This window comes from Myripristis murdjan, chromosome 10 (assembly GCF_902150065.1).
Source record: "Myripristis murdjan chromosome 10, fMyrMur1.1, whole genome shotgun sequence".
Classification (NCBI taxonomy): domain Eukaryota; kingdom Metazoa; phylum Chordata; class Actinopteri; order Holocentriformes; family Holocentridae; genus Myripristis; species Myripristis murdjan.
The window spans coordinates 32,865,809-32,891,069 of NC_043989.1; the positions used below are offsets into that span (position 1 = coordinate 32,865,809).

The following is a 25,261-nucleotide window of genomic DNA, read 5'->3' on the forward strand; positions in this document are numbered from 1 at the left end:
GTCGGGAAGATCTACAAATCTTAAAAGGTGATGAACAAATCTTTCCCGTCAGCACCATTGCTGTTGGGTTGGAGTACAACAACTTAATATAGTTGACAAATATGGCACCAAACCCCATCTTATCCAGCACCGACCACAAATAAGGCCATTCTAGGCGATCGAATGCCTTCATAGCATCCAGTGACAACACAGCAGCAGGTGGACCTATAGTAGATGCCTTGTCTATAATGTGTAACAGTCTCCTAACATTATCAGAGGCCAGTCTAGTCCCAATAAAACCTGTTTGGTCACAATGTACTAACCTAGTCATGTAACCTTGTAGACGGCGTGCAAGTATCTTAGCAAATATTTTGAGATCAGAATTAAGCAATGAAAGCGGTCTATAGTTTGAACACTCTGTAGGATCTTTATTCTTTTTCAATAATAAAGAAATAATGGCTATTTTGCTTCTGCAAAATAGTTTAATGCGCGCAGCGCGATTAACTGCGAGTCGCAGCATTGCACAATCAATAATCAACTAATAATAATAATCAACCAGATCCAGCACACCTGACCGGATGGAGTGGAAAAATTTACAATAGAAAACAAGTCAGATTTGGCGTGAGATTTCTCTCTCGAGCGTGAGAGCGTGAGATTGAGGCTGAATGTGTGACTGTCACCGCCAATGCGTGAGAGTTGGCAACCCTGTTCACTTGACAGCTAGCTACTGTTAACGGCGTTAGCTGGCTAGCTAGTACGGGAACGTTAACATTAGTTTGTTCTTTCATCTGCATCGTGACAATCAAAATGGGTGAAAATACAACTTCAGTTGAGTAACCTGGCATGTTTCATGGATTTAGGCTGTTGCAGGTGTTATGAAAAAGAGGTGTTCTCTGACGTTTATCACTTTGGTGCGTAGCCTGATGGGCAGTTGGGCATGTTTGTGTGTCATTTCATTGACCATGTAGGCTAGCTGGTCACATTGCTGTGTGTTTGCAGGCTAGCTGGTGACATTGCTGTGTGTTTGCAGGCTAGCTGGTGACATTGCTGTGTGTTTGCAGGCTAGCTGGTGACATTGCTGTGTGTTTGCATCACCTCGTGGCACGTCCCAGTAGTTCTGATCTCATGGTAAATTCCAACATTTTGTTGGTAACATTGTGAGCATGTTCATGTGTCATTTGCTTGACTCTGTAACTGGTTATTACTGCATCATCCGTCCGTTCTAATAATTTCCACTTTCATTTCCACTCCAACACATTGTTGTTGGTAACATTGGGGCAAAATGTGCAAGCGTGTATATCAAAATCGAGTTGTCGAGTTGATATAGTTAAAAACCATATTATGCATTTTTAATAATAAATAAATGCCCCAAAATTTTCGAGCTTGTGCCCTCGCGCCCACGCCGGCGCTCGCATGAAATTGGGACCACAGCATGACTACACAAAAACATCACCGCTCACCACTGGTGTGATGATTGTTGGTGTTGGGACGGTTTTAGTATCTCAGACACTGCTGATCTTTACAGGGAATGATGCAGAACAAAAATCTAGTGTAGCTCTGGGCAAAGGTGCCTTGTTAATTAAGAGTCACAGGGGAAAGGCCAGACTGCTTCAAGCTGACAGTAATGCAACAGTAAGTCAACTGCATATCACTCTTTTTATAGTTTTATGCAGAAGAGCATCTCTAAACACACAGTACATCAAACGTTGAGGAGGAGTCTATTGTCTTGCTGTTGTCTTCAACAATGTTGGTGGGTCTACAGTCCATGGAAATCCATTTTGCAATTGCATCTGTCAGTTATGTTGAGTTGCCCCTGACACACCCCACAAGTGTGGTTTGATAGCACCTCTGGCTTACTGTATTCACCTGCATCAGGTGACTAGGTAGGACTATTAATTTGAACTAACCTAGGAAATTCTGATGAGCATTAAAGTGTGGCTATAATTCCTAAACAGTTAATGCCATATTTTTGTTCAACCCCTTAAATTAAAGTTGAAAGTCTGCACTTCAATCACATCTTGATTACTCCACTTCAAATCCACAGTGGTGGTGTACAAGGGCAAAATTATAAATATAGTGTCACTGTCCAAATACTTATGGACCTAACTTATAAGTATTAGGCCTATATATGGATTTCTTTTTTTAGAATGAAATCATTCTATTTTATTCACAGTATTATGTATCATGCTGAAATTTCAAACCTTTATAATTAAATAATGTGTGCAAATTGGTAATTCATTTAAAAAAAAAAAAAAAAAAAAAAAATCTGCCTCTACGCCTTCCTCTCTCTTCCATGCACATTATGCACTTGACTCTATATTCCCTCAATGCATTGCCTTGTAGCGCCGATGTCCTTTGGAGCAGCTCTCTGGCACTTGATGTCATTGTTCTCTCCTGAATTGATCTTTGTTTGTGAAGTATAAAAATTTCATATGTACACCACTTTGGATAAAAGCATCTGCCAGATGTTAATTGTAATTTCTATTGTAATTTTCATAAATGTGAAGATAACATACTGTGTATACCTATAAAAAAAAAAAAAAGATATTTATTAAATTGCCTCTTATTCGGTTAAACTTTTGGCACAATTTGTGTAATGTTGACCATTGTAGCCATTATTTATAGTAGGTACACTCGCTAAGCACGGATGCACATTTTCAGCAAAGCCCTGCTTCACGATCTCATATTTACACACATATGTGCCTCGCAGAGGAGAAGAGACAAGGAGGCACAAAATAGCGAAATTAGAATAGGGCACTGTGCCTATTGTGTCCTCCTCACTGAAGGGCTGAAATAAAGTTCCATTCTTATGCATTTGAATGCCCACTTTTGATATATGATGATTGATTGTCATTACAGTGCAGTACACTAAGTACAGTAAACTAAGAAGCATAGTGTTGTTTGATTTTGTTTGTTTTTGTTTTTGTTTTGTTTTGTTTTGTTTTGTTTTGTTTTGTTTTGTTTTGTTTTGTTTTGTTTTGTTTTGTTTTGTGTTTTTTGTTTTTGTTTTTATTTTTGATGTACCAGACTGCGTACTTTTGCAGTCATTAGTGTACAGTGTGAGTAAGATGGGAGAGCTCACACAGCCCTACCACTTTGGCTGTACTTTCCTTTGCACAGCTTGTGTCAGGGGCAGGTCTGCTGGGCTGAGGTGGGTCAACACTGTAAACTGAACCTGTCTAGTTGCTGCAATGCATATTCCTCCCCACAGTCACTTCTGCAGGACTAGTTGTGGCAATAGAGGTAGCAAACAGGTTGGAGAGTTTTCTGCATTTGGCTGCCGATTTCTTGAGATTTTCTGTTTTAGTTTTTCTGCATCACGTTCTTTTTATTTTGTTTTTCCATTTTAATTTCCACGATCTTAGCTTTTGTAGTGATGCTGCTGACTTGCCTCAAACACACCTGAGTGCAGCAGGGTGGAGCCACATGGACTGTCTGCTGGGCCACACTGGCTGACAGATCAAAGAACCATCAGGTATAGAAGTTATAGCCATTATGATGGGATTCTATAGCCCTCTTTATCTGGAGCATTTGATAAGCCTAGTCAAAATGGTCATTATTAGAGGCTATAAAGATTATAAAGATTGCTCTCATTGGCCGGCAGAGCCCAAGAGAGCTTGCAGACCAACAGAATTTGTCCCAGTAATTCCCTAACCAGTCAGATTTTTGCGGCTACCCAGTTTTTTTCAGTCTTCCCTGCTGACTGCCCTTTATTGCAGTTGATTTTTATGGTTCCATACTGGTGATAGCGGTGGCTGGGAATAACAGTCAGGACAGAGGGCCTCCTGCTCCTCTGGTATCCCAGCACATGCTCACTGGTTTTGCTGATATTTAACTTCAGGTGATTATTGTTGCACCATGTGACAAAGCTCTCTCAGTCCTCTGTAAAAATAGTCTCCAAGTGAAGAGAGCATGTTTCTCACTGGAAATTATTCACTGGAGTCATAGATGTCAGTGATAACTTCAATTTCACCAAAATTACATTTAATACCTTTTATTAAAATCCTTCAAAGTCTTCATGACAAATATATTGGTCTGGACAGACATGGATGTAAAGTGCAACTTGCCAGGTTTAAGAAGCATACATTAATTCTAGTTTTATTTAAGTCCTGTTTTCACTTCTGTTCATTCATTGGTTCATTGTGTAGCAGAGCAGAATGACCCAAATGCAGGACACCAGGCAGGCAGGCTTGCAGAGTTGAACCTATTTAATATAACTAAAGGCAGGTTAACGCATAAACTCAGAACTTAGGAACACAAAGGTTTTGGAAACAGGCAAGGCAAACACACACACATATATTGAACTGATAAACTCAGAAGTGAAAATACGAAAAAGACTAAAATACACTAGAGACTAACAAGGAATCAAACTCAGGGCAGTTGCTGGAAGCTGGGCAAACAGGACTCATACAGAGAGGGCACAGGAAACCAAGACACCAAAAACACTGGGAACACAGGGAGAAACAGAAAGCAAACAATATCCAAAAACAAAAATTCCATGAACATAGAACCATGGAAATCCCCACACTTCCACCGAGTTTATCACTAAAACGTGGTTACACAAACAGCAAAATGAAATATGAAATAAAATATGAATGAAGGATGAAAATGGAATTAACTACTGACTAAAATGGTGGAGAGATTGTAATAGTTTGTGGACATTAATAAAGTTATTACCTGAGAAGCAGCAAGTCAAAGTGACAACTTGAGACTATTAATTAACTGAATTGAGTGAGCACACAAGTGCATTCAACCTGGAACTTGCCAGTACATCCACACTTTTCTACTAGTGGATTAAAAACAAAACTAATCCTAACCATCTAATGTGGTGTGGTGTATGAGTGTAGTAAATACTGTGATAACAGTGTCATAGTTGTCAAAAAATAAATTGACTTTGGTTTCCTTCCCTTTTGGGATGTCAGAGTTTATGTTCATGCTGAAGGGCACTTTGGCATGAGGACTTGAAACTGAACCCCTGGCTGGAGGGCATTTTGTCTAACCATGTACTCTTGTGTATTCACTCAGGCCGATACTGTGAGGTTCATCAGATGACTGGTAACTACATGTGGGATGAGGTCTCCTTGAAGGAGTTTCTGATTGGTACAAATGCTGACAGCCGACTGCCTTTCTGGTGGGACGGATCAGAGCCATTATGGGTCACCCTGCAGAAGAGAGGGAAGAAGGTCTTCATGTACTACTGGCCAGGTGAGTATAAAGAACTTTAACCTGAGCACTGACCAAAAGCCACACTAATCTCAGATCAGATGGGTCAGACCTGTTAGACCAGGGGTCAGCATCCTGAGGCATGCAGTTGCATAACTAGTGGCACACTGACAATAAGTGTGCAAGAGGGGATTTTTTCTTTTCTTTTTTTTTTTTTTTTTAATGTGCCTTCTCATCTGAACGCCACATTAGCCTACCTCTTGCACAGCCACTGGCTGTCGCATGGCCCATGTTGTTTAGTGTAATTGATAGTACAACTTCCTGCAGTGCCAATGCCAGTTCAGGCCCAGTACCCCTGCAGCCCTGCTGGCTAAGAAAGCTAGAGTAAAGGTCTGAGCATTCCAGCCCTAACAAGCAGAAGTGTGAGGTGCCATGTGTATTTTATGTTTTGAAAATGTTGTTTGTCGAATGTCAAGTATTAAAAGTCATTTTAATACTTTAAACTTTAAACTTTTAATACTAACACTTTCATGGATGAAGCAGACAAGGTATGGGAAGCAAGCCAACACCCTAAATATCTTTTCTGATCCACCCCCTCCAAGCACACCACTAACTGTTTTTACTGGTGAACCTTCAAAGTCTGCTGTTGCTATGCATGTTGCCTGTATGGATGGAATAAAATTACAGATCAACTGGAGATTTTGATTTTTATGTGGTGTCATAATTAAACTTAATGTCGGTATGGCAGGCTGATTAAAAGTGGCACTTTGTATCAAAAAGGTTTCCATTCCCTGCGTTATATCACTATTTTGGTGTGGCAGTATATCAGGCAGATATTTGCTTTTTATGAAAAATGAGATATCAGCTGCTGATGTCATCCACCACTGAAAATAATGGGGGTACAATGAAGATTCTACTCAACAATTCAAGGGGAATAAGATAAGATAAGGTAACTTTATTTTCTGTCACAGTGTAGCAAAAAATTTGACAACACTCAACTAATGAATAAATAATGCACATTTAACCACACACACACACACACACACACACAATCGGAGAAAGAGAGTGATGTGGAAAACTTCTGTCCAGATCAGGCCAGGTTGACTGCAGAAAACTTCTTAGACTTGGTACCAAAAAACACCAATAAAATAAGTCTTGGCGGCTTCAAAAATTAAGACTAAGAACCAGGCAGGAGTCTTAAGCAGGCAGGTTTATTTGCATTCGAGATCTCAAATGGAAACAAATAGTGAGTCGATCACAGAGAAAGACTGGCATTCTCAGTTTATGCACCTGTTTATATGTTTCCCCAACTGTCGTGTCAGCGATTCTGTTCATACTAAGAGATCATACATGATCACAGGAGTAGCAGTGCCAGTGTCAGGCCAGCTACCTTGGGTTTGTAGATCTTGGACTCTGGCCGATGCTTAGAGGTCCCTTTTCTGGATAAGAAAAGGCTGACTAGACACATTCAAACTAGGTCAGGCTTTGATCTGCATTAAAGCATGGCATGTGTGGTCAGTGCAGGTGGAGGTTTGCTCACTACAGAGCATCACTTGATGCTCTGTAATGGCTAGGCCCCTGCTACAAAGTATCACTGATACTGCTTAAGCCCTAACGTTTCTAGACTAATGCTGATTTATGTTCTTCATTATGAGCTCTCTTATCTTTATTACCCTCTACAGTGTTGATATTTTTCAAGGTCAGAGTTACCTCTACAAGAGTTAGAGAGAGAGAGAACAGGACTAAAACTGGTTAAAAACAACTGCAGCGTTAAAGGTCAGTGAGGTGGTTAAACAGGTCAATGTCTATTTTAATCTGTTCAGGGTGCTGATGGCAAAGGGAACAAAAAACTGCTAACCTGGCTAAAGGGGCTTTCAAATAGTGTGTGTGTTGTGTGTTGCACTCGCCACTGATGCCACATCAGCATAAAAGTTCAGCTCAGTGGAACAAAAAGTTAGAAGTTTGGATGTTAGTGTGCCAAGCCTCGCTCTACATGTGTCACAAATCTCTTGAGCAAATGTGTTTTAGCATTCCTAGAGCCATCAATTAAATCCCAGGTGGAGGACTGCCACCATTGTCTCCTCTGAAAACCTCATAAGTGTTTTCTTTTTTATTTTAATTTTATTTTACAGTAAACAACACAGTGAGATAAAACATTCACACATCACATATAGTTGAGGTCAATACATTTTCTATACATAAAAACAGGACATTATATACATGACAAGACAAACAGGACATAGAAAAATATCTGTCAGTTAACTTAGCTAGATGATTAGATTTAGGATCTCTGATAGCTTTCTTAGGCCCTCCAACCAAAAGTTGTGGAAATATGGACAGAGCCAGGAAGCATGAAAGTAATCATCTATTGAAGCTGAGCAGTGTGGACATGTATTTTTTTGTGTAGAACCCATGCCGTAAAGTTTGTGGGTGGTTGTACGTTCTGTGAAGAATTGTATACCGTATCAGTTGCATTTTGGAATTACATGTCATAGAAAATATGTTGTTACTAGGGCCGTCAAGTGTTAAATTTTTGCATTAATCACAAAGTAATCGTGGATTAAATATGATTAATCACATTGAAAATCTATTTAAAAAATTGGTTACCCTTTCAGTGTAGTATAGTGTATTTTGGAAATAATGTTGCTGTATCATGTTGTATGATGTTTTTGGCCCATTTTCTTAAGCAATGCTGATGGGTCAACAGTCCATGGATATCCATTAAGCAGCTGCGTTGCTTAGTTTTGTTGTGTTGACGGATCTGTTCCATAAGCACTCCACAAGTGAAATTTGACAAGCACAGATGAGCACCACCGTTCAGCTAACTAGTATGGCGAATGTCCATATTCATATATCCATCCTCTCAGTCAACATCCAGCCTGTACTCACCTAAATCCACACCCACTTGTTCTCCACACAAAAACATGGCTCCGCTTCCCGCTCTTGAGAGGACAGCCCCGTTAATATGGCCGTCCAGCCAGTTGTGAGTGTGGACCCTGGGCAGTGAGGCAGGAGTTGTAAGTATAGTCCACGTTCAGCTGCGATATCCTGCTCGCTTCACACCAACATCGCCTTCAACCCTGTTGTATTTGGAATGTGTTTTTCTTATTTTGGTTTGGACATTATATATTATATAGTATATAGTATATATTTGAAAACATGCAAACTCTTGAGTCTGTCTGAATTTATTGCACTGTTTCTTTATTTATTGTGCATGATTTTGAAATACTTGTTAAATCCATGAAATATGCAAGGTACATTTCAAAAATTTTTACAAGTTTCCTTTGTGGGTTTTGACATGTTGACTGTTCAAACCGCTACACTACCACTATCACTGGCATCTGATGATTTTTTTTAAACTAATTTTAGTCCGACAGAATGACATTTCAATGTTGGAGTATGTCCATATGATTTAATTTCTATTCAGAGGTCTATCAGGAAGCTTTTTGAAGGAAAAGCTTGCCGTCCAGTGGGCCACAGGCTGTCGTCATTAATTTTATTCTGTCGTCTGTATTCAGCAGCTTGCTGCTGGAGTGCATGCACTGCACCATGTGTGACATCATGTGAGGTTAAGTTTTGCCACCCTTGTTATTATATATACTTGATACTTACATATACATATATGCCAGTTTATAGACTGTGGAGTAGATGCACCCTGTAAACCCTCTAAATACCACTCAGTTATGTGGCCATAAAGACCAGACTAGCAAAATCAGCTTGGGAAAGAGCCCATAGCCTTTAGGAGCATCAGTGTTGACAGAGAGAGGGCAAAATGTACAGTACAACATCCATTTATACAGTATACTTATTATATATACACTATATTACCAAAAGTATTCGCTCACCTGCCTTTACTCATACTATGAACTGAAGTGCCATCCCATTCCTAACCCATAGAGTTCAATATGATGTCGGTCCACCTTTTGCAGCTATTACAGCTTCAACTCTTCTGGGAAGACTGTCCACAAGGTTGAGGAGAGTGTTTATAGGAATTTTTGACCATTCTTCCAAAAGCGCATTGGTGAGGTCACACACTGATGTTGGTCGAGAAGGCCTGGCTCTCAGTCTCCGCTCTAATTCATCCCAAAGGTGTTCTATCGGGTTCAGGTCAGGACTCTGTGCAGGCCAGTCAAGTTCATCCACACCAGACTCTGTCATCCATGTCTTTATGGACCTTGCTTTGTGCACTGGTGCACAGTCATGTTGGAAGAGGAAGGGGCCCGCTCCAAACTGTTCCCACAAGGTTGGGAGCATGGAATTGTCCAAAATGTTTTGGTATCCTGAAGCATTCAAAGTTCCTTTCACTGGAACTAAGGGGCCAAGCCCAGCTCCTGAAAAACAACCCCACACCATAATTCCTCCTACACCAAATTTCACAGTCGGCACAATGCAGTCTGAAATGTACCGTTCTCCTGGCAACCTCCAAACCCAGACTCGTCCATCAGATTGCCAGATGGAAAAGCGTGATTCATCACTCCAGAGAACACGTCTCCACTGCTCTAGAGGCCAGTGGCGGCGTGCTTTACACCATTGCATCCGACGCTTTGCATTGCACTTGGTGATGTGTGGCTTGGCTGCAGCTGCTCGGCCATGGAAACCCATTCCATGAAGCTCTCTGCATACTGTACTTGGGCTAATCTGAAGGTCACATGAAGTTTGTAGCTCTGTAGCAATTGACTGTGCAGAAAGTCGGCGACCTCTTTGCACTATGCGCTTCAGCATCCGCTGACCCCTCTCCGTCACTTTACGTGGCCTACCACTTCGTGGCTGAGTTGCTGTTGTTCCCAAACGCTTCCATTTTGTTATAATAGAGCTGACAGTTGACTGTGGAATATTTAGGAGCGAGGAAATTTCACGACTGAATTTGTTGCACAGGTGGCATCCTATGACAGTTCCACGCTGGAATTCACTGAGCTCCTGAGAGCGGCCCAGTCTTTCACAAATGTCTTGTTTCACAGTCTGCATGCCTGAGTGCTTGATTTTATACACCTGTGGCCAGGCCAAGTGATTAGGACACCTGATTCTGATCATTTGAATGGGTGAGCGAATACTTTTGGTAATATAGTGTATATAGGCCAGAGCAGAATTCCTGCTGCAAGGATTCCTTAACAAGCTCCCCCAAAGAGCAAAGCCTATGTGTCAGTGTATGCATAGATTATTCAAGTTTCTTGTGTTTGTTACTTACTGTGTGTGTGAATGTGTGTGTGTGTGTGTGTGTGTGTGTTTCCTCAGGCTGTGAGGTGGAGATTCGGGGTGTACGTCCTTCGTTCTGTGAGGAATATGTCTACAACCCATCACAGAAAAACCTAACTGACTCTATTGAAAATGCCCTAAACGCCCTGCGGTAAGAAGAAAACCCTCTTCACAAGTAAGGTACCCCACTCTGACATCAAGGTTAGGTTGAGGAGGCAACACACACAGGCAGTGACTCTGTTGCTTAGTAGCTGTCTCATAAGGCCAGATCTCACTGTCTCTTACGGGCTATGCAACCGATTTTGGGAGGAGCAAAAGTCTGTGGATGTTTTCACTGCGGAAGAGCATGTACTGAACCCTCTGACCCATTGACACTGTTAGACAGGTTGGTGCCAGCAGGCCATTTTTTCCCCAGGAGGGTGAATATTTTACATTTCAAGCAGTCATTTTATTCCATTTCCATCCTAGGAATGAAAACTTGTTGCTGGCAGTTATCTCAGCAAGGGAGGAGAGGCCAACTTTGAATATTATGTTTACAAACTGCAATTGAGAAATCCTACTCATTCTACCTTTAAGCAGCCAGTCACCCTTCATCTGATTGGTTAATGCTTGTGCTGGCCACTCGGAAATTATCATTAAAAGGCAGATGTCTTCTCCTACAATAGGATATCAGGGTTACTGAAGAAGAAATTTGTATTTTTATGCTGCTTATCTATAATCACTGGGAAGGATAATATTCAGAAAAAGATAAAATAAAACAAAACTCATTTATTTTTCTTAGAAAAAAAAAATCATGTTTTTTTCATTGGAACTACCCATATCACCTGTTTTATGGGTTGACAAAACTGTGCCAAATCCTAGGCTAATGGCACCCTTTCAGTACTCATTGGATGAACTCAAAAACACATGGTGGTGAAATTAAACATAAGACTGTTAGCTGCTGATCAGTAAATATTTTGGAAATGCAAAATTTTCACAGACCAAATGACAACACCAATACCTTCTGATTTTTTTGCAAATTGGCCCTAATCATTGGATTGCCATTTTTAGCAATGTATACCTGATGGTTCATAACCTTCACTGTCCACTCTCATGTATTAATGGCTTGTTTTATATATGTTTTATATATATGTGTGTGTGTGTGTGTGTATAGGTTGGGCCATGCAGATATGGCAGGGATATATTATGAGAAGATAGATGTGGAGGGCCATCACTTCGGACCAGACTCTCACCAGGTCAGAATAGCTGTGCGACAACTGGACGTCGCCATGCAGACTCTGAACAGGAAGATCAAGGTTAGCAATATTATTACTATTTATTGTAATATATCACTGCTATTAGTGCTGTTACCACTACCACTGCTACTATTAACATTGCTACTCCTAGCTCCTAGCGCTTTTTTAGTCGATCAACCAAAGAGCTGTACAATGTGTACCTTTTCACACACACACTGATGGCAGAGGTTACCTGCAATGCTCTGCCTCCCAGTTTCTTGCTCAAGGACACTTTGACACACTTTCTGGAGGAGGATCAAACCAGGAACCTTCCGATAACCAGCATACCACTCTACCTCCTGAGCCACACCACCACTATTACTACTACTACTACTGCTGCTACTACTGCCTTTATTACTACGACTAGTTCAACTACACTATCCACTGCCAAGACTACCGCCTCTCGGAAAACTACTACTGCTACTGCTAATTCCATCATCACCATTACCATTAGTACTACTGCTACCATGGCACGGACGAGTCCAGACGCCGTTGTGACTGCTCCGCGTAGACTGTGCTTTTTGTTTGTTACTTTCTTAGCTTTCTTTAGTTCTTTGACCTCTCTTTCTTCTGGCTTAATTACCTACGACCACAGCACACTATTCAACATTGCTACCAGGTCTAATTACCTTTTTTCTGAAGTTTTACACGAGAGCTCCACCTGGCCGAAGGAGATCCTGCGGGACGCGGAGTGTAACCAGGGGAACGGGCCTCCGAGGAGAAGCAGGAAAAAACACAGAGGGAAACGTGCCGGGGTCAGAAACAGGCTGCGAGCACGAGCACACCATCCTCCTCTTCCCAGTATCCTGCTGGCTAACGTCCAAAACATGGATAATAAGTTGGACGACATCAGGGCCCGGGTCCGGTTCCAGCGGGACATGAGGGACTGCAACATCCTTTGTTTCACGGAGACATGGCTCACGCCGGAGGTGCCGGACCACGCCGTTCGCCCAGCAGAAACATTCACAGTGTTTCGCATGGACAGAACGAAGGACTCCGGTAAATCTAAAGGTGGTGGAGTGTGTTTCCTAACCAACAACAACTGGTGTGATCCAAGGAATGTTTCTGTTCTGTCGCGCTCTTGCTCACCGGACCTCGAACATCTGGCAATCCTCTGTCGCCCTTTCTATCTGCCCAGGGAGTTCTCTGCGGTCATCGTCTTTGCCGTTTACATTCCACCACAGGCGGACACGGACACTGCTCTCAATACTCTGCATGACACCATCAACAAACATTATGCTAAACACCCGGACGCAGCCCTCATCGTGGCCGGTGACTTCAACAAGGCGAACCTCAAAAAGGTTATGCCCAACTTTTTCCAACACGTCACATGTCCCACGAGGGGTGACAACATTTTGGATCACTGTTATACCCCATTCAAGAACGGATACAAAGCCATATCACTGCCGGCTTTTGGTAAGGCTGACCACGACGCCATTTTCCTCTTACCAAAATATAAACAAAGGCTAAAACAGGAAGCCCCGGTATCGCGAGAGGTCAGACGCTGGTCCGCCCAATCAGAGGCCACACTACAGGACGCGCTGAGTGACATAGACTGGGACATGTTTCGGGCGAGCTCGGATGACGTTAATGAGTTTACGGAAGTGGCTACATGCTTTATATCCAAGCTGTTAGATGATACCATTCCTATGGTGACTGTGAAGGTTTTCCCTAATCAGAAACCGTGGGTGGATAAGTCTATCCGCGAGGCTCTGAAAGCACGTACCGCTGCCTATAACGAGGGACTCATCACCGGAGACATGTCACCGTACAAAGCGGCAGCCTACACGCTCAGGAAAGCGGTGAAAGCGGCTAAGAGGCGATACAGGGATACGGTGAAGGAACAACTGTGCGACCGCGACAGCAGACGCATGTGGCAAGGACAGCGGACGATTACGGACTATACAGGACGAATGAACACCTCGGCTGTGGTGGACTCCTCACTGGCGGAAGAGCTTAATACCTTCTTCGCTCGCTTTGAGGCTGGCGGCGCTCGCGCTAGCGCTGTGGCTAACGCAATCGAGGCAGGCGGCCTGACCGGTGAGGAGGACCGCCCACTCTCGCTCTCGGAGCACGACGTCAGGAGAGCCCTGAGGCGAGTGAACAGCAGGAAGGCAGCCGGCCCAGACGGCATCCCCGGGCGGCTGCTAAAATCCTGCGCTAACCAGCTAGCTCCGGTGTTCACCACCATCTTCAATCTGTCCCTGGCCCACTCTGTCGTCCCCACCTGCCTAAAAAAGTCCACCATCATCCCTGTGCCTAAAAAGACCAACCCAGCCGGTCTAAATGACTTCCGCCCTGTATCTCTGACCTCCGTGGTGATGAAGTGCTTTGAGAGACTCATCAAAGACTTCATCTGCTCATCACTGCCGGACTCCCTGGACCCCCTTCAGTTCGCCTATCGCCCCAATAGGAGTACTGACGATGCCATCACCCATGTCCTCCACTCCACCCTCTCCCACCTGGACACCGGTAAGGGGAATTATGTGCGTCTGCTGTTTATTGATTACAGCTCAGCATTTAACACCATAGTTCCCCACAGACTGGTCACCAAGCTCAGGGACCTGGGGCTGAGTTCCTCACTCTGCTCCTGGGTTCAGAGCTTCCTGACTGGCAGACCACAGGTGGTGAAGGTTGGAGCCCACACCTCCAGCTCCCGTACCCTCAACACTGGTGCCCCCCAAGGCTGCGTACTGAGCCCTCTGCTATACTCCCTGTACACCTATGACTGCACAGCTACACACCAATCCAACATCATTGTGAAATTCGCGGATGACACAGTGGTGGTAGGCCTGATCTCCAACAACAACGAGACGGCCTATCTGGAGGAGGTGGAGCTGCTGTCTTCTTGGTGTAAGGACAACAACCTTGACCTGAATGTTGACAAGACCAAGGAGGTGGTGGTCGACTTCAGGCGAGAGAAGCAGAGGATCCACTATGCACCGCTCAGGATCTATGGGACCCCGGTGGAGAGAGTAAGCAATTACAGGTACCTTGGGGTTCACATCTCTGAGGATCTGACATGGACTACACACACCACCACCCTGGTGAAGAAGGCTCGGCAGCGGTTGTACCACCTCAGGCGGCTGAGGAAATTTAAGATCTCCACCACGCTGCTGAAAACCTTTTACGCCACCACAGTAGGGTCTGTGCTTTCTGTGAGCATCACTGCCTGGTAAGGCAGCTGCAGCTCCCAGGACAGGAAGGCCCTGCACAGAGTGATCCGATGTGCTGAACGCATCACCCGCACAGCACTGCCCTGCCTCCAGGACATCTACACCCAGCGGTGCAGGTCCAGGGCAAGTCGGATTTTAAAAGACACTCATCATCCCAACCATAGACTGTTCGAGTGGCTGCCCTCAGGCAAGCGGCTTCGCTCCATCAAAGCCCGGACTGAGAGGCTGAGAAGGAGCTTCTTTCCCCAGGCCACACGGATTCTGAACTCATAACACAAACTCTGTATATCAGTCCACAACACCACCTGCATGCAGTGTCAGACAGCTCAGCACCTTACTATCTTACTACTACTATCTTACTTACCTTACACCTTACTAAAGACTGGAGGGGAAGGGGTGACTCCACAAGGCTGGATCAAGTCTGACAGCTCCTGTATCCCAGTCCCGGGCATCAGGTTCTGTCACTTGGTCTCACGGTTTCACACTAACCCTGAACCTCCGGCGGAACGTGTTGTTCTTCAGGGTTTTGCAACTCAGTTCTTCTAGTCATTTGTACTTACCCTCTACTTATTTGTACTTTTTGTACTTTTTGTACCTTTTGTATATTGTTGCAGATTGTATATAGTCGTTCATTGTATATAGGAATGTCATATATTCTTTCTATTTTATCTTTATTTCTATCTTATTTTCTTTTATTTTTTTATTATTATTACCGTTATTATTATTATTTGTATTTTTATTTTTATTTTATTTTTATTTTTTACTTGCACAGTGCCGGAGTTGTTGCAATTACATTTAACTGCTGCTGTACCTGTACATTCATGCATGTGACGAATAAACCTTGAATCTTGAATCTACTTTTACTGCGACTGCCACCAATAGCACTTGTTGGCTTGATGATGATTACTGACTACAGGTCAGTTTACCATCTTTTTTTATCTGCTGCTTATCCAGCCCACAGTTGTTGCTTCTATAAACATAAAACACATCGCTTATGTTCTAAACTCTGCTTCACAGCAGGAGTTTACAATATCAGAAGTTAAAACTTTCATGAACTGGATACAGGCTGAATCACTATTGTACAGTATCAACTGGCAGTAGAGTATCAAAACTGTTATTCATTTATATATTAGGGTTGTTGATTATTACTTTAATTTCAAAACCTGATGATGCTCATAAAACCATAACTAGATCCAGAAAAGCCCAGAATTGTGTGGAATTGGGAGAAAGACAGTGGACAGACTCTTGTCTTTTCTGACAAACAGCAGAAATCTGATGTTAAACCTGTTGCTATAGAAGGCTAATTTAAACCTTCTTTTACTTAAGGAGCAACACTAAGCTTTTACATGGAAATCAGATAATTTTTTAGATCATTTTTGAACATCTTTTATGTTTGGGGTCAATTTGACCCCCGCAGTTTAAACTTCCACAAAGTTATTATAACTAAAATTGTTAAGGTAAGTTTATGTGTCAAGTACTTTATGCTTCTTTGTTGATTACCTAAATAGCACTTTAAATAAAACATAACTCCCTCCCACCTCCACTTATACATCCAGTATTCCGATTACGTGACAATGGAAAAATATGCAAATCACCATAAAATCTCACTGACTGATCTGAAATTGGAAATAAATATTAATTTTTGGTGTTTTAATGGCTTTATATTATTTCTAAGTACAATTTTTTATTATTTATAACCAATGCGTTACAAAGTGTGAACAGGACATTGAAAATATATCATAATGTCAATTTCATCTTTACCCGGTAGTACCCATTACATTAGGAACACTCATTAAATATGAAGCAAAAAAAATGATGTTAATCATTCATTTAGAGACGTTAAACATTGGCTGGGGTCAAATTGACCCCAAACATAATAGGAGGGTTAATCCCTGTCTGGCAAACCACCCCATTGTTTTGTCTGTTTCTGTGGTCTGCCGTAGCCTATGATTTGTTGGATATGGTGATATAACTCAATAATATTTTAAGGTATATAACAAGTAACTGTGTACAGAAAGTAATGATATCATGTAATCATGCTAGTTTTAATGAGGAGTAACAAGTAATGTAGTTGGTAGAAACTAAGTAGAAAATAACCCCTCGAATACTGACTACTATTATTAGCACTGGTGCTTGTAGTCCTACTACTTGCTCTGCTGCTACTACTGTTAGCTACTACTACCAGCTAGTAGTAGTAGCTATTGCTACTAAGAGTATTGCTACTATTACCATTGCTACTGCTGCTATTTGTACTGCTGCTACACCCACTACTACTACTTGTCCTTTTAATATAAGCAGATCAGTTATATACAGTAATGCTACTCTTATGGTGCAACTCTTCTTTTCAGAGAATTTGCATATATTTACCTGTTTTTGTTGATATTTCTGCAGGAGAAGAACTTGGCAGACCAGCTGAATGTCATGCTGTTTTCGGACCATGGTATGACTCAGATCCATTGGATGGAGAAGGTGATAGAGTTAGACAAGTACATTAACATGTCAGACCTCGTCAAAATGATGGACAGAGGACCAGTGGTCAGTCTCTGGCCCAAACACAACAAGTATCAAGAGGTAAGGATTTCTGAGTGATTTATGCCCACGTTGTATTTTGTTCATCATTACCTTCATCATTACATAATTTCCCCTCGAGGATCAAGTATTGCTGATTCTGATTCTGAAAAAGACTAGATTTTAATTTGAATGATTCTCATGGAAGAATTGAGCAGGTGATTGGATTCAGCAATAAAGAATATATTGAAGTAAGAGCAAAGCAAATACAGGGTACTGAAGCTTTTGTATGTAACTTTGTACAGCAGGTGAGTTTTTGTCAAAAAATTGAACTCGGAACTGGTGAGCTGTAGCCACAGTTAGCTAAACTAAATTACTATAGCTACTATACCATACCATAGGAGTTTTTTGGGGAGAGGAAGCGAGTGTGCACAGCATCAGTACACGCGCACATGCACAAGATGTGATTAGCAGCCCATATAGTCAGGCAGGAGAAATAGTTTTTTTTGTAACCTTGAATTGATGTCCGTGACAGTGGCGAAAGACAGCGATTTTCATAACTCCTGAACCAGATGTCATTCAAAGAAAAATTAACCCACTTTTTAGCTTTGTAAGTAACTATGGCCGATGGTTTATTAGTTTACAATATTTTAATGATTGTATATTTGTTTGTTCAGGGACTAAGGGTGGAAATTAGCTTTAGGGCTATAGCCTTGTACAGTGCATCTCTCCCTTTCGGGTTAATGTCGCCTGTACCTTGTCCCTGTTTTCAAAAAAAAAAAAAAAAAAATCAAATCAAATCAAATAATTTTGACACTATGGGCTCTAGTTTCGCAGACCTGGTGAGGCGGGTCTCGCCAAGTAGACATTCAGGAATCAATTGGAAAGGTCATTGACATGGTACAACCCCTCTTTATTGGTGAAAAACAGGAAAATAAGACATTTTAGGCTAATAACGATATAACTTTTGCTTTTTTGTTTCGCAATAGTTTCCTGCAAAATGCAGTGCAAGGTCATCAAATGGATGGCAATCACTCCAACTGACTCTAACTGATTGATTGAAACTTGATAATACTAACTAATTGAAGGCAAAAGTAATCAAATCCCTGTTTCACTGTTAATCTTCGTCATCAGTCTCATCATCAGTCTCCACCTCATCCTCTTCCCCCTCATCATCATCACTGACGACACCAGCAGCCAACAGGTCAATGAGAGATGGGGGCAGGATTGGTCCACAAGACCAGACAGGCTCCAAAATCCCTCCCTCTTTCTTCTCCCACCCCTGACCCTCATCATATGGCTTAGGCCTCCAAAAGATTGGCTCAGCTCACACTTAGAATCACTAGCACCAGACAAGACAAGGGTGAGAAACCTGTCAAGTTCCTCAGGCATCTGCTCACTGGTGAAGTTCATCTGCAGTAAGTGGCCAGGGCAACACATTGGACTCCAGGAAGGCCTTCTTGATGATGTTATGCAGGGAGAGGGCTGCATCCTTCATTTGATCAGCTGTTCCAAGCTGATAAGCACATGCCATGGCATCCTCCAAAGTGATACGAGAACTGTAGACCAAGTAAAATGAAAAGAATCCTTTGATTTTCACTGAAACCTTGGAAAAGGCCAAATATTTCCCAAGCTCTTCGTCGTTCTGTAGATGGCTCATAAGTTTCTCACCTCGATATTCAGGGTTCAGCAGATCACAAACAGCTTTTATACGATAAGGCGAATCAACTGGCTCAGCTAGTCTTCTTTCACGGATATCAAGTAAATGAAAAAGCTGCTTGTTGGAATCGCCTTTTATAGAATTGAAACAAGTAAAACGGGCATCAGATGCACTTGGGGTGTGTAATATACAGGTGGGAGTAGGGCTTTTGAGAGGGGGTTCAAAGTCTACCACTACAAAGGAAAGAAAATCAACATAAAATTAGTTCCATGGAACTGTTGGCCAGCTGTTTTGAAAAGTATACAAATAAAATCTTATTTACTGCTAGCCTACTTACTAAGTTGCTAAGTTAGCTAGCTAACATTACCTAGTGTTAGCTAGCTATATATTAAGTAAGCTTATTTACAAATAAAGTCTTATTTACCGTTAGCCTACTTACTAACTTGCTAAGTTAGCTAGCAAACATCATCTAGTTTTCGCTAGCTATTTAGCAAGTAAGCTAATTTAAAAGTAAAGTCTTGTTAGCCTACTTACTAATGTTGCTAAGTTAGCTAGCTAACATTATCTAGTGTTAGCTAGCTATTTAGCAAGTAAACTAATTTGCAAATAAAGTCTTACTTACTGCTAGCCTACTTACTAACTTGCTAAGTTAGCTAGCTAACTTTACTTAGTGTTAGCTAGCTAGCAGGTAAGCTAATTTGATGACGAAAGGGTTCTCCTTTAATATTATTTATATATCCAAATTATCAATATAGTGACATAAAATATTTCCAGTTGTAAAAAAAAAAAAATGCAGATAATACTTACATATCAGGTGTAAAATGGTCTTTCTGTATCTTGCTGAGTGGTGCTGATTGATATTTGAAATGTGTAAGTAGCAATAATTTGTTACTATGGCAATTGAGTGGAGTTAGTAAGTAGCAGCATTAGGCTGCTGTTCATGCCAATTTGTAAATATTTATGATTTAAGTAGATTTTTTGTGTTATATTCTAGATTTTTCAACTTTCTGGTTTGTTTGATTGTATTTCATTGCAACGATATTGCAAAAAAAAAAAACAACAACAACAAAAAAAAAAACAGCGGGGTCACTTTTGATGAGGTGGAGATTGATGACAAGACTGACGACGATGATTATCAGTGAAACAGGGTTTTGATTACTTTTGCCTTCAATTAGCTACTATTATCAGATTTCAATCTATGTCAGTTAGAGCAGCGTTTCTCAACCTTTTTTCAGTCAAGGCACCCTTCAAAAGTGCATGGCACCCCAGTGTGAAATATTAATATTAATGATTATTATAATTAAATTATATATATATATATATATATATATATATATATATATATATATATATATATATATATATATGCCTCATGTAGCCTATATATGTGGACAGAAGCACAGACAGACAGACACAGACACACACACAACAAACAAACAAACAAAAATCTGCAATTGAGAGAAGGAAATATAAATGTGTGCGCATACAAATAATTATCTGCAGTTGAGAGGGAGAGAGAAGGAGGCACGCGCTCACTCACACACACAATAAACCGCGAGAGAGAGAGAGAGAGAGAGAGAGAGAGAGAAGGGAGGGGTTTGACTCACCATCAATGGGAGACCTGAGCCTGGGACGATGCACACAGCCGTCCAAAGTGTACTTGTTCTTGCGCTTTGTGAAATGTCATTTCGCCGTTAATGATAAAACGTAAACAACGCAGTCACGCTGGCCCCAGTGTTGACGTTCGCACATGAGACAGATTTAGATGATTAGCCTAATTCTATGTATTTATTTATTTAAAACGAACATGTTTATTTTGTTATTTATTCATTCATGTGTTAAGTAAATGTATTTGTATTCATCCATAAATTTAAATATGAAATGTCAGAATAGGCAATTTTTGACAGCACCCCTGACGTAGTCAGACGGCACCCCGGTTGAGAAACGCTGAGTTAGAGTGATTGCCATCCATTTGATGCCCTTGCATTGGATAAGAGGATTTTGCAGGAAACTATTGCTAAACAAAAAAGCATATTGTTATTAGCCTAAAATGTGTTATTTTCCTGTTTTTCACCAATAAAGAGGGGTTGTACCATGTCAATGACCTTTCCAATTGATTCCTGGTGTCAAAATTATATGAAAAAGTGGGTTCATTTTTCTTTGTATGACGTCTGGTTCAGGAGTTATGAAAATCGCTGTCTTTCACCACTGGTGTGGACATCAATTCAAGATGGCCGCCAAATGAACCCCATGGGCCATTAGTTGACTTTGGCAACATGAAAAATTCTCAACTAGACACCATTAGGGTCCTAAAAAAAACAGGTTACAAAAAAATGCCATGAGGGTGCATGGGAACCTGTTTCTCCTGCCTGACTAGATTTTTTTTTTTTTTTCAATGGTTTTAGTTTTCGGAACCTCTATGTATAGTGGTGATTTGTCAAAGTTATCACACTCCAGGCAGATACAAAATGAACACGTTAATCTCTTAATGGTCTACATACTGTCTTTCAGAGGCTGTAGTGATCTCGGTTTTAAAGCTAGAGTGACGGTCCTGGTATCATATGAAACTCAACAACCAAAAGAACCCATTGATGCCAAATATGTATGTCATGCTAAAGCAAGTGGGATGACTAGGGATGGCGCCGGTGAGACGGCAGCCTGTTGCGTGCATCACTGTATAAAATGACCTATAGTGACCTCTAGGATAATCAGAAACTCATGAAGCTTCACAACCCCAAACTAGGGAGCGAGGCCATTCAGAAGATGTCTGAATGGCCTTTTGGTATTTTGACAAAGAACAGAATTCTTGCCATCCAATTGCTAAAAATTGCAAGCCTTATAGAAATCTTACAGAATTTTGCACCAAATCTCTGTACTAAATCGTATCAACATAACATTAAAACATTAAAAAAAAGCGCCCAACCAAAACACAATGTTAATAACAGATTTCTGACTAGAATAACTGATATTGAATCTCTTTGGCTTCTACTGTTGACCTTTTATTTCCCCCGGCAGGGCCAACGGGCAAAAGAGAAAATCCAGTACTCAGCTGGCTAATCACTCAGTCAATGATTCAGTGACAGACATTAGTGTTTGTTTGGCTGGCCCTGCTGTTGTGATCCAGCCATTAGAAGCTGTAAAACATACTGAAACAAAGAATAAAAAATGTGCATAACACAGATGAATGAATATGAAACAGTTACTCATTCAGAGTGATTTAAGGCTATCATTATATCCCACTTATAACCTATACTTGGAATTATAGAGAAACCAAAGTGAGATATTTGGACTATACCAACACTGAGGTGTGTATACACGTAGTAGTCTTCACACTTGAAGCACAGAATTGGCCACTTTAAACTAAACACCCCACCAATGTGTGTATTACCAGGTATTCCCAGCTGTTTAGTCATTAACACTCATGCATAATGATGTGATTAAGTTCTTCCATTAATGTATGTATGTGTGTGTGTTATGCCAGGTGTATGCTGCACTGTCCCAGGTCCCTAACATGCGTGTCTATGGCAGACAGGAGATCCCAGAGCGTTTCCATTATAGAGGAGGAAAGTATGTTTCCACCCTGACGCTATTGGCTGACCCAGGCTGGTTTATCACTGAGGTAAAATATATATTTAACTTTACATTTACTACTTTACATTTACTACATTTAATACAATATTTTAGTGTCACATGGTCTAAATGCCATTTCAGAAGCAAAAGTTCTGATGGAAGAACTTCTATTTCTTTTCTTTTTTTTTTTCAACATTGGCATCAGCCTCAAAAAATATCAAAAGCTGTCAGTAACAGCATTTGAAGGTAGACTGCATTTTGAAAGAGGACACACCACTTTATTTTCTAATGTAAAGGATGAGTTTGAGAAAGGATCAAACCCTGCAGGGTCATAGTCTGAGCTCTTGATACCAAGGCTGGTAACCCGTGGCATTAATGTAACACTTTTAAATGTCTAAAGACTTCAGTAGTGTGATATCATATATCCAAAATACACAAAAAATGGAGCAAACTCCCCATATATATATATATATATATATATATATATATTTTTTTTTTTTTTTTTTTTTTTTTTTACCATGTTTTAAGAGAGTGTTGTGCCCTCCTCTTTGAAACTACACAAGTCCGCCTTTAAAAAACACCATCAGTTTAAGCCAGTTGCATCCTAACGTTATATTTGTAATCTTGTTTGTTTTTGTGTGTTGTTCACTCCAGAATAAGGATAAACTCCCGTTCTGGAAGAATGAGACAGGGGAAGCATCGGGATGGCAACATGGTTGGCATGGTTACGACAATGAGTTCATTGACATGAGGGGCTTCTTCCTAGCGACGGGACCTGGTAAACAACCAGTCCTTTCATAACAAATGAAGCAAAAGCAATGAGCTGAGTGTCACTGTGTTCTGTATCATCTGTAGGCATGTGTACTCCTGTCTTTGGTGATCTCATCACCTTTCCTCCAGCGCCACCTTCAGACCAAAATGTACAAAGCCCATTCTCCCATTACTTGCTTTCCCTTGACATGCACCACGCCAGTGGGGGCATGAGAAGTGTAGAAGGATTGAACCATTTGAAATGAAAACATAAGTAATGATCAGTGAAGCAGAGTCAGACCCACATCTGCTGACTGGGTCATTACCAAGTACAGCCTAATATGCACCACTAGATCTGCAGTGCATATAATAAAATTGGATTACCATAATAACATACACAGACTCATTTTTGTGAGCTAAAAACAAACCAAACAAACCAGCTATACAAATGAGCTCTAAAGTTCGATACACTAATGACAATAGTGGGAGTAATGTGAGAAGCATGTTAAAGGATCATACCAGTGATTCTGCTTGTTTAGCATAATATCTACAAAATGTATGTACTTGGCGTGTCAGCTAATGTTTTCCAAAAGCAAGCAGTTGTATTTTGGAACTGCAGTATGAAAATAAACTTTCACAGATTTTCAAACTTTGTTCACACCAACATTATATAATCATAACAAAGACATCCTTGACTTCAAATTGGGCTGAGTGAAAGTCTCCATGCAGGAAAATAGTCCCTGGGGAAACACCTGCTTTTCATAGCCAATTATCAGGTCTGTGGTTTATCAACAATGACAAATTTGTTAGCCACAAAAGCAGAACATAATAAGGTGCCTGTTTCAACCACAAATTAAAGTTTGAACATGGAGGGATTTTGATTCTGTGTAGTGAAATCTTTGGTACTACAGCATGCTTTTCAAAATGGTTTGTTGCGATGTGAAATGTAGGGAAATGGGCTAAAAATTCATAATCACTGCTAAGGTTGTTTGAATCACATTGCATTGATGCATATACTGATCCTTGCTTGTTCAGAGTGTGCCCAAAAGGTGCACTTTGGATCTTCAAGAGTCAGTGATTACAGTAGTTAGTAAGTACAGTACAGTTTGTACTGAGTGGTAAATTCCTCAACAGCTGTCACTTCAACAGACAAAACATGCTGTTTGGAACTCTGTAGACATCAATTATTCACTATATGTTTCTTCATACAGGCCATTTGTTCTACGAATTAGTAACAGATACAGTCCTTCCCATGTCCTTAACCCACAGCATAATCTTACAGTAGGTTTATGGCTTCAAAGGTTGACATATAATAGTGAAGGGAGTGGAACTTTCTTTGTGGTGGGTAAATAAACAACAGTGCTGTAGGTGTAAGGGTTGTCTCATGAGAGTATAATGTTGTCCAAAATATGTAAGGAAACTGTATCGTTGTTGTTTATATGTTGTACATATTGTTGTTAATGTCGTGGCAGAAAGTGGTGGTTCCAAAAGGAAAAACATTTCTCACTATCACTTATCTTGGACTCCAACCAGCTACCCCTGATTACTTAATACCATAAGTGTATATGTGGTGTGCCTGCCTTTTCCAAGAAATCACAAGATGTTTCCCGCCCATGTTTTTAGCCTATACTTGTCCTGTTCGGCGCCAGTGCCAGTCACAATGACCTATTTGACCCTATCACTCTCCTACATTAAGAAAGCACTTTCCCATGGCTGCCCTGGTAACTCACGTGGTAGAGCACTTGCCACATATCAAGGCTGAGTCCTGACCACAGCAGCCTGGGTTCAAATGCAAGCCCAGGCTCTTTGCTGCAGGTCAACCCCTCTCTCTTGACCTCTGTCACTATCAAGTAAAGCAGAGATGAAAAAAAAAAATCATAAAACAAGAAAGCATAGTGATTTATTCAAGGATTCAACTTTATTGTCATACCAGCTCACATTTACACGTTAGTGGTATGAAATTAGGACTCAGGTCCTGGTATAAGCCT

At 41.1% G+C, this 25,261-nt stretch overlaps 1 protein-coding gene across 1 annotated transcript in view; it reads left to right on the top strand.

The window, feature by feature from the left end:
• The window catches only part of enpp6 (ectonucleotide pyrophosphatase/phosphodiesterase 6), a 74,855-nt gene that overhangs the window by 41,477 nt on the left and 8,117 nt on the right, over positions 1–25,261 (top strand). The window contains exons 7-12 of the mRNA XM_030061656.1: positions 5,005–5,184; positions 10,375–10,486; positions 11,489–11,630; positions 17,177–17,356; positions 22,435–22,572; positions 23,178–23,301. Of these exons, the coding sequence (XP_029917516.1) occupies positions 5,005–5,184; positions 10,375–10,486; positions 11,489–11,630; positions 17,177–17,356; positions 22,435–22,572; positions 23,178–23,301 (876 nt within the window). The remainder of the gene's footprint in view (positions 1–5,004; positions 5,185–10,374; positions 10,487–11,488; positions 11,631–17,176; positions 17,357–22,434; positions 22,573–23,177; positions 23,302–25,261) is intronic.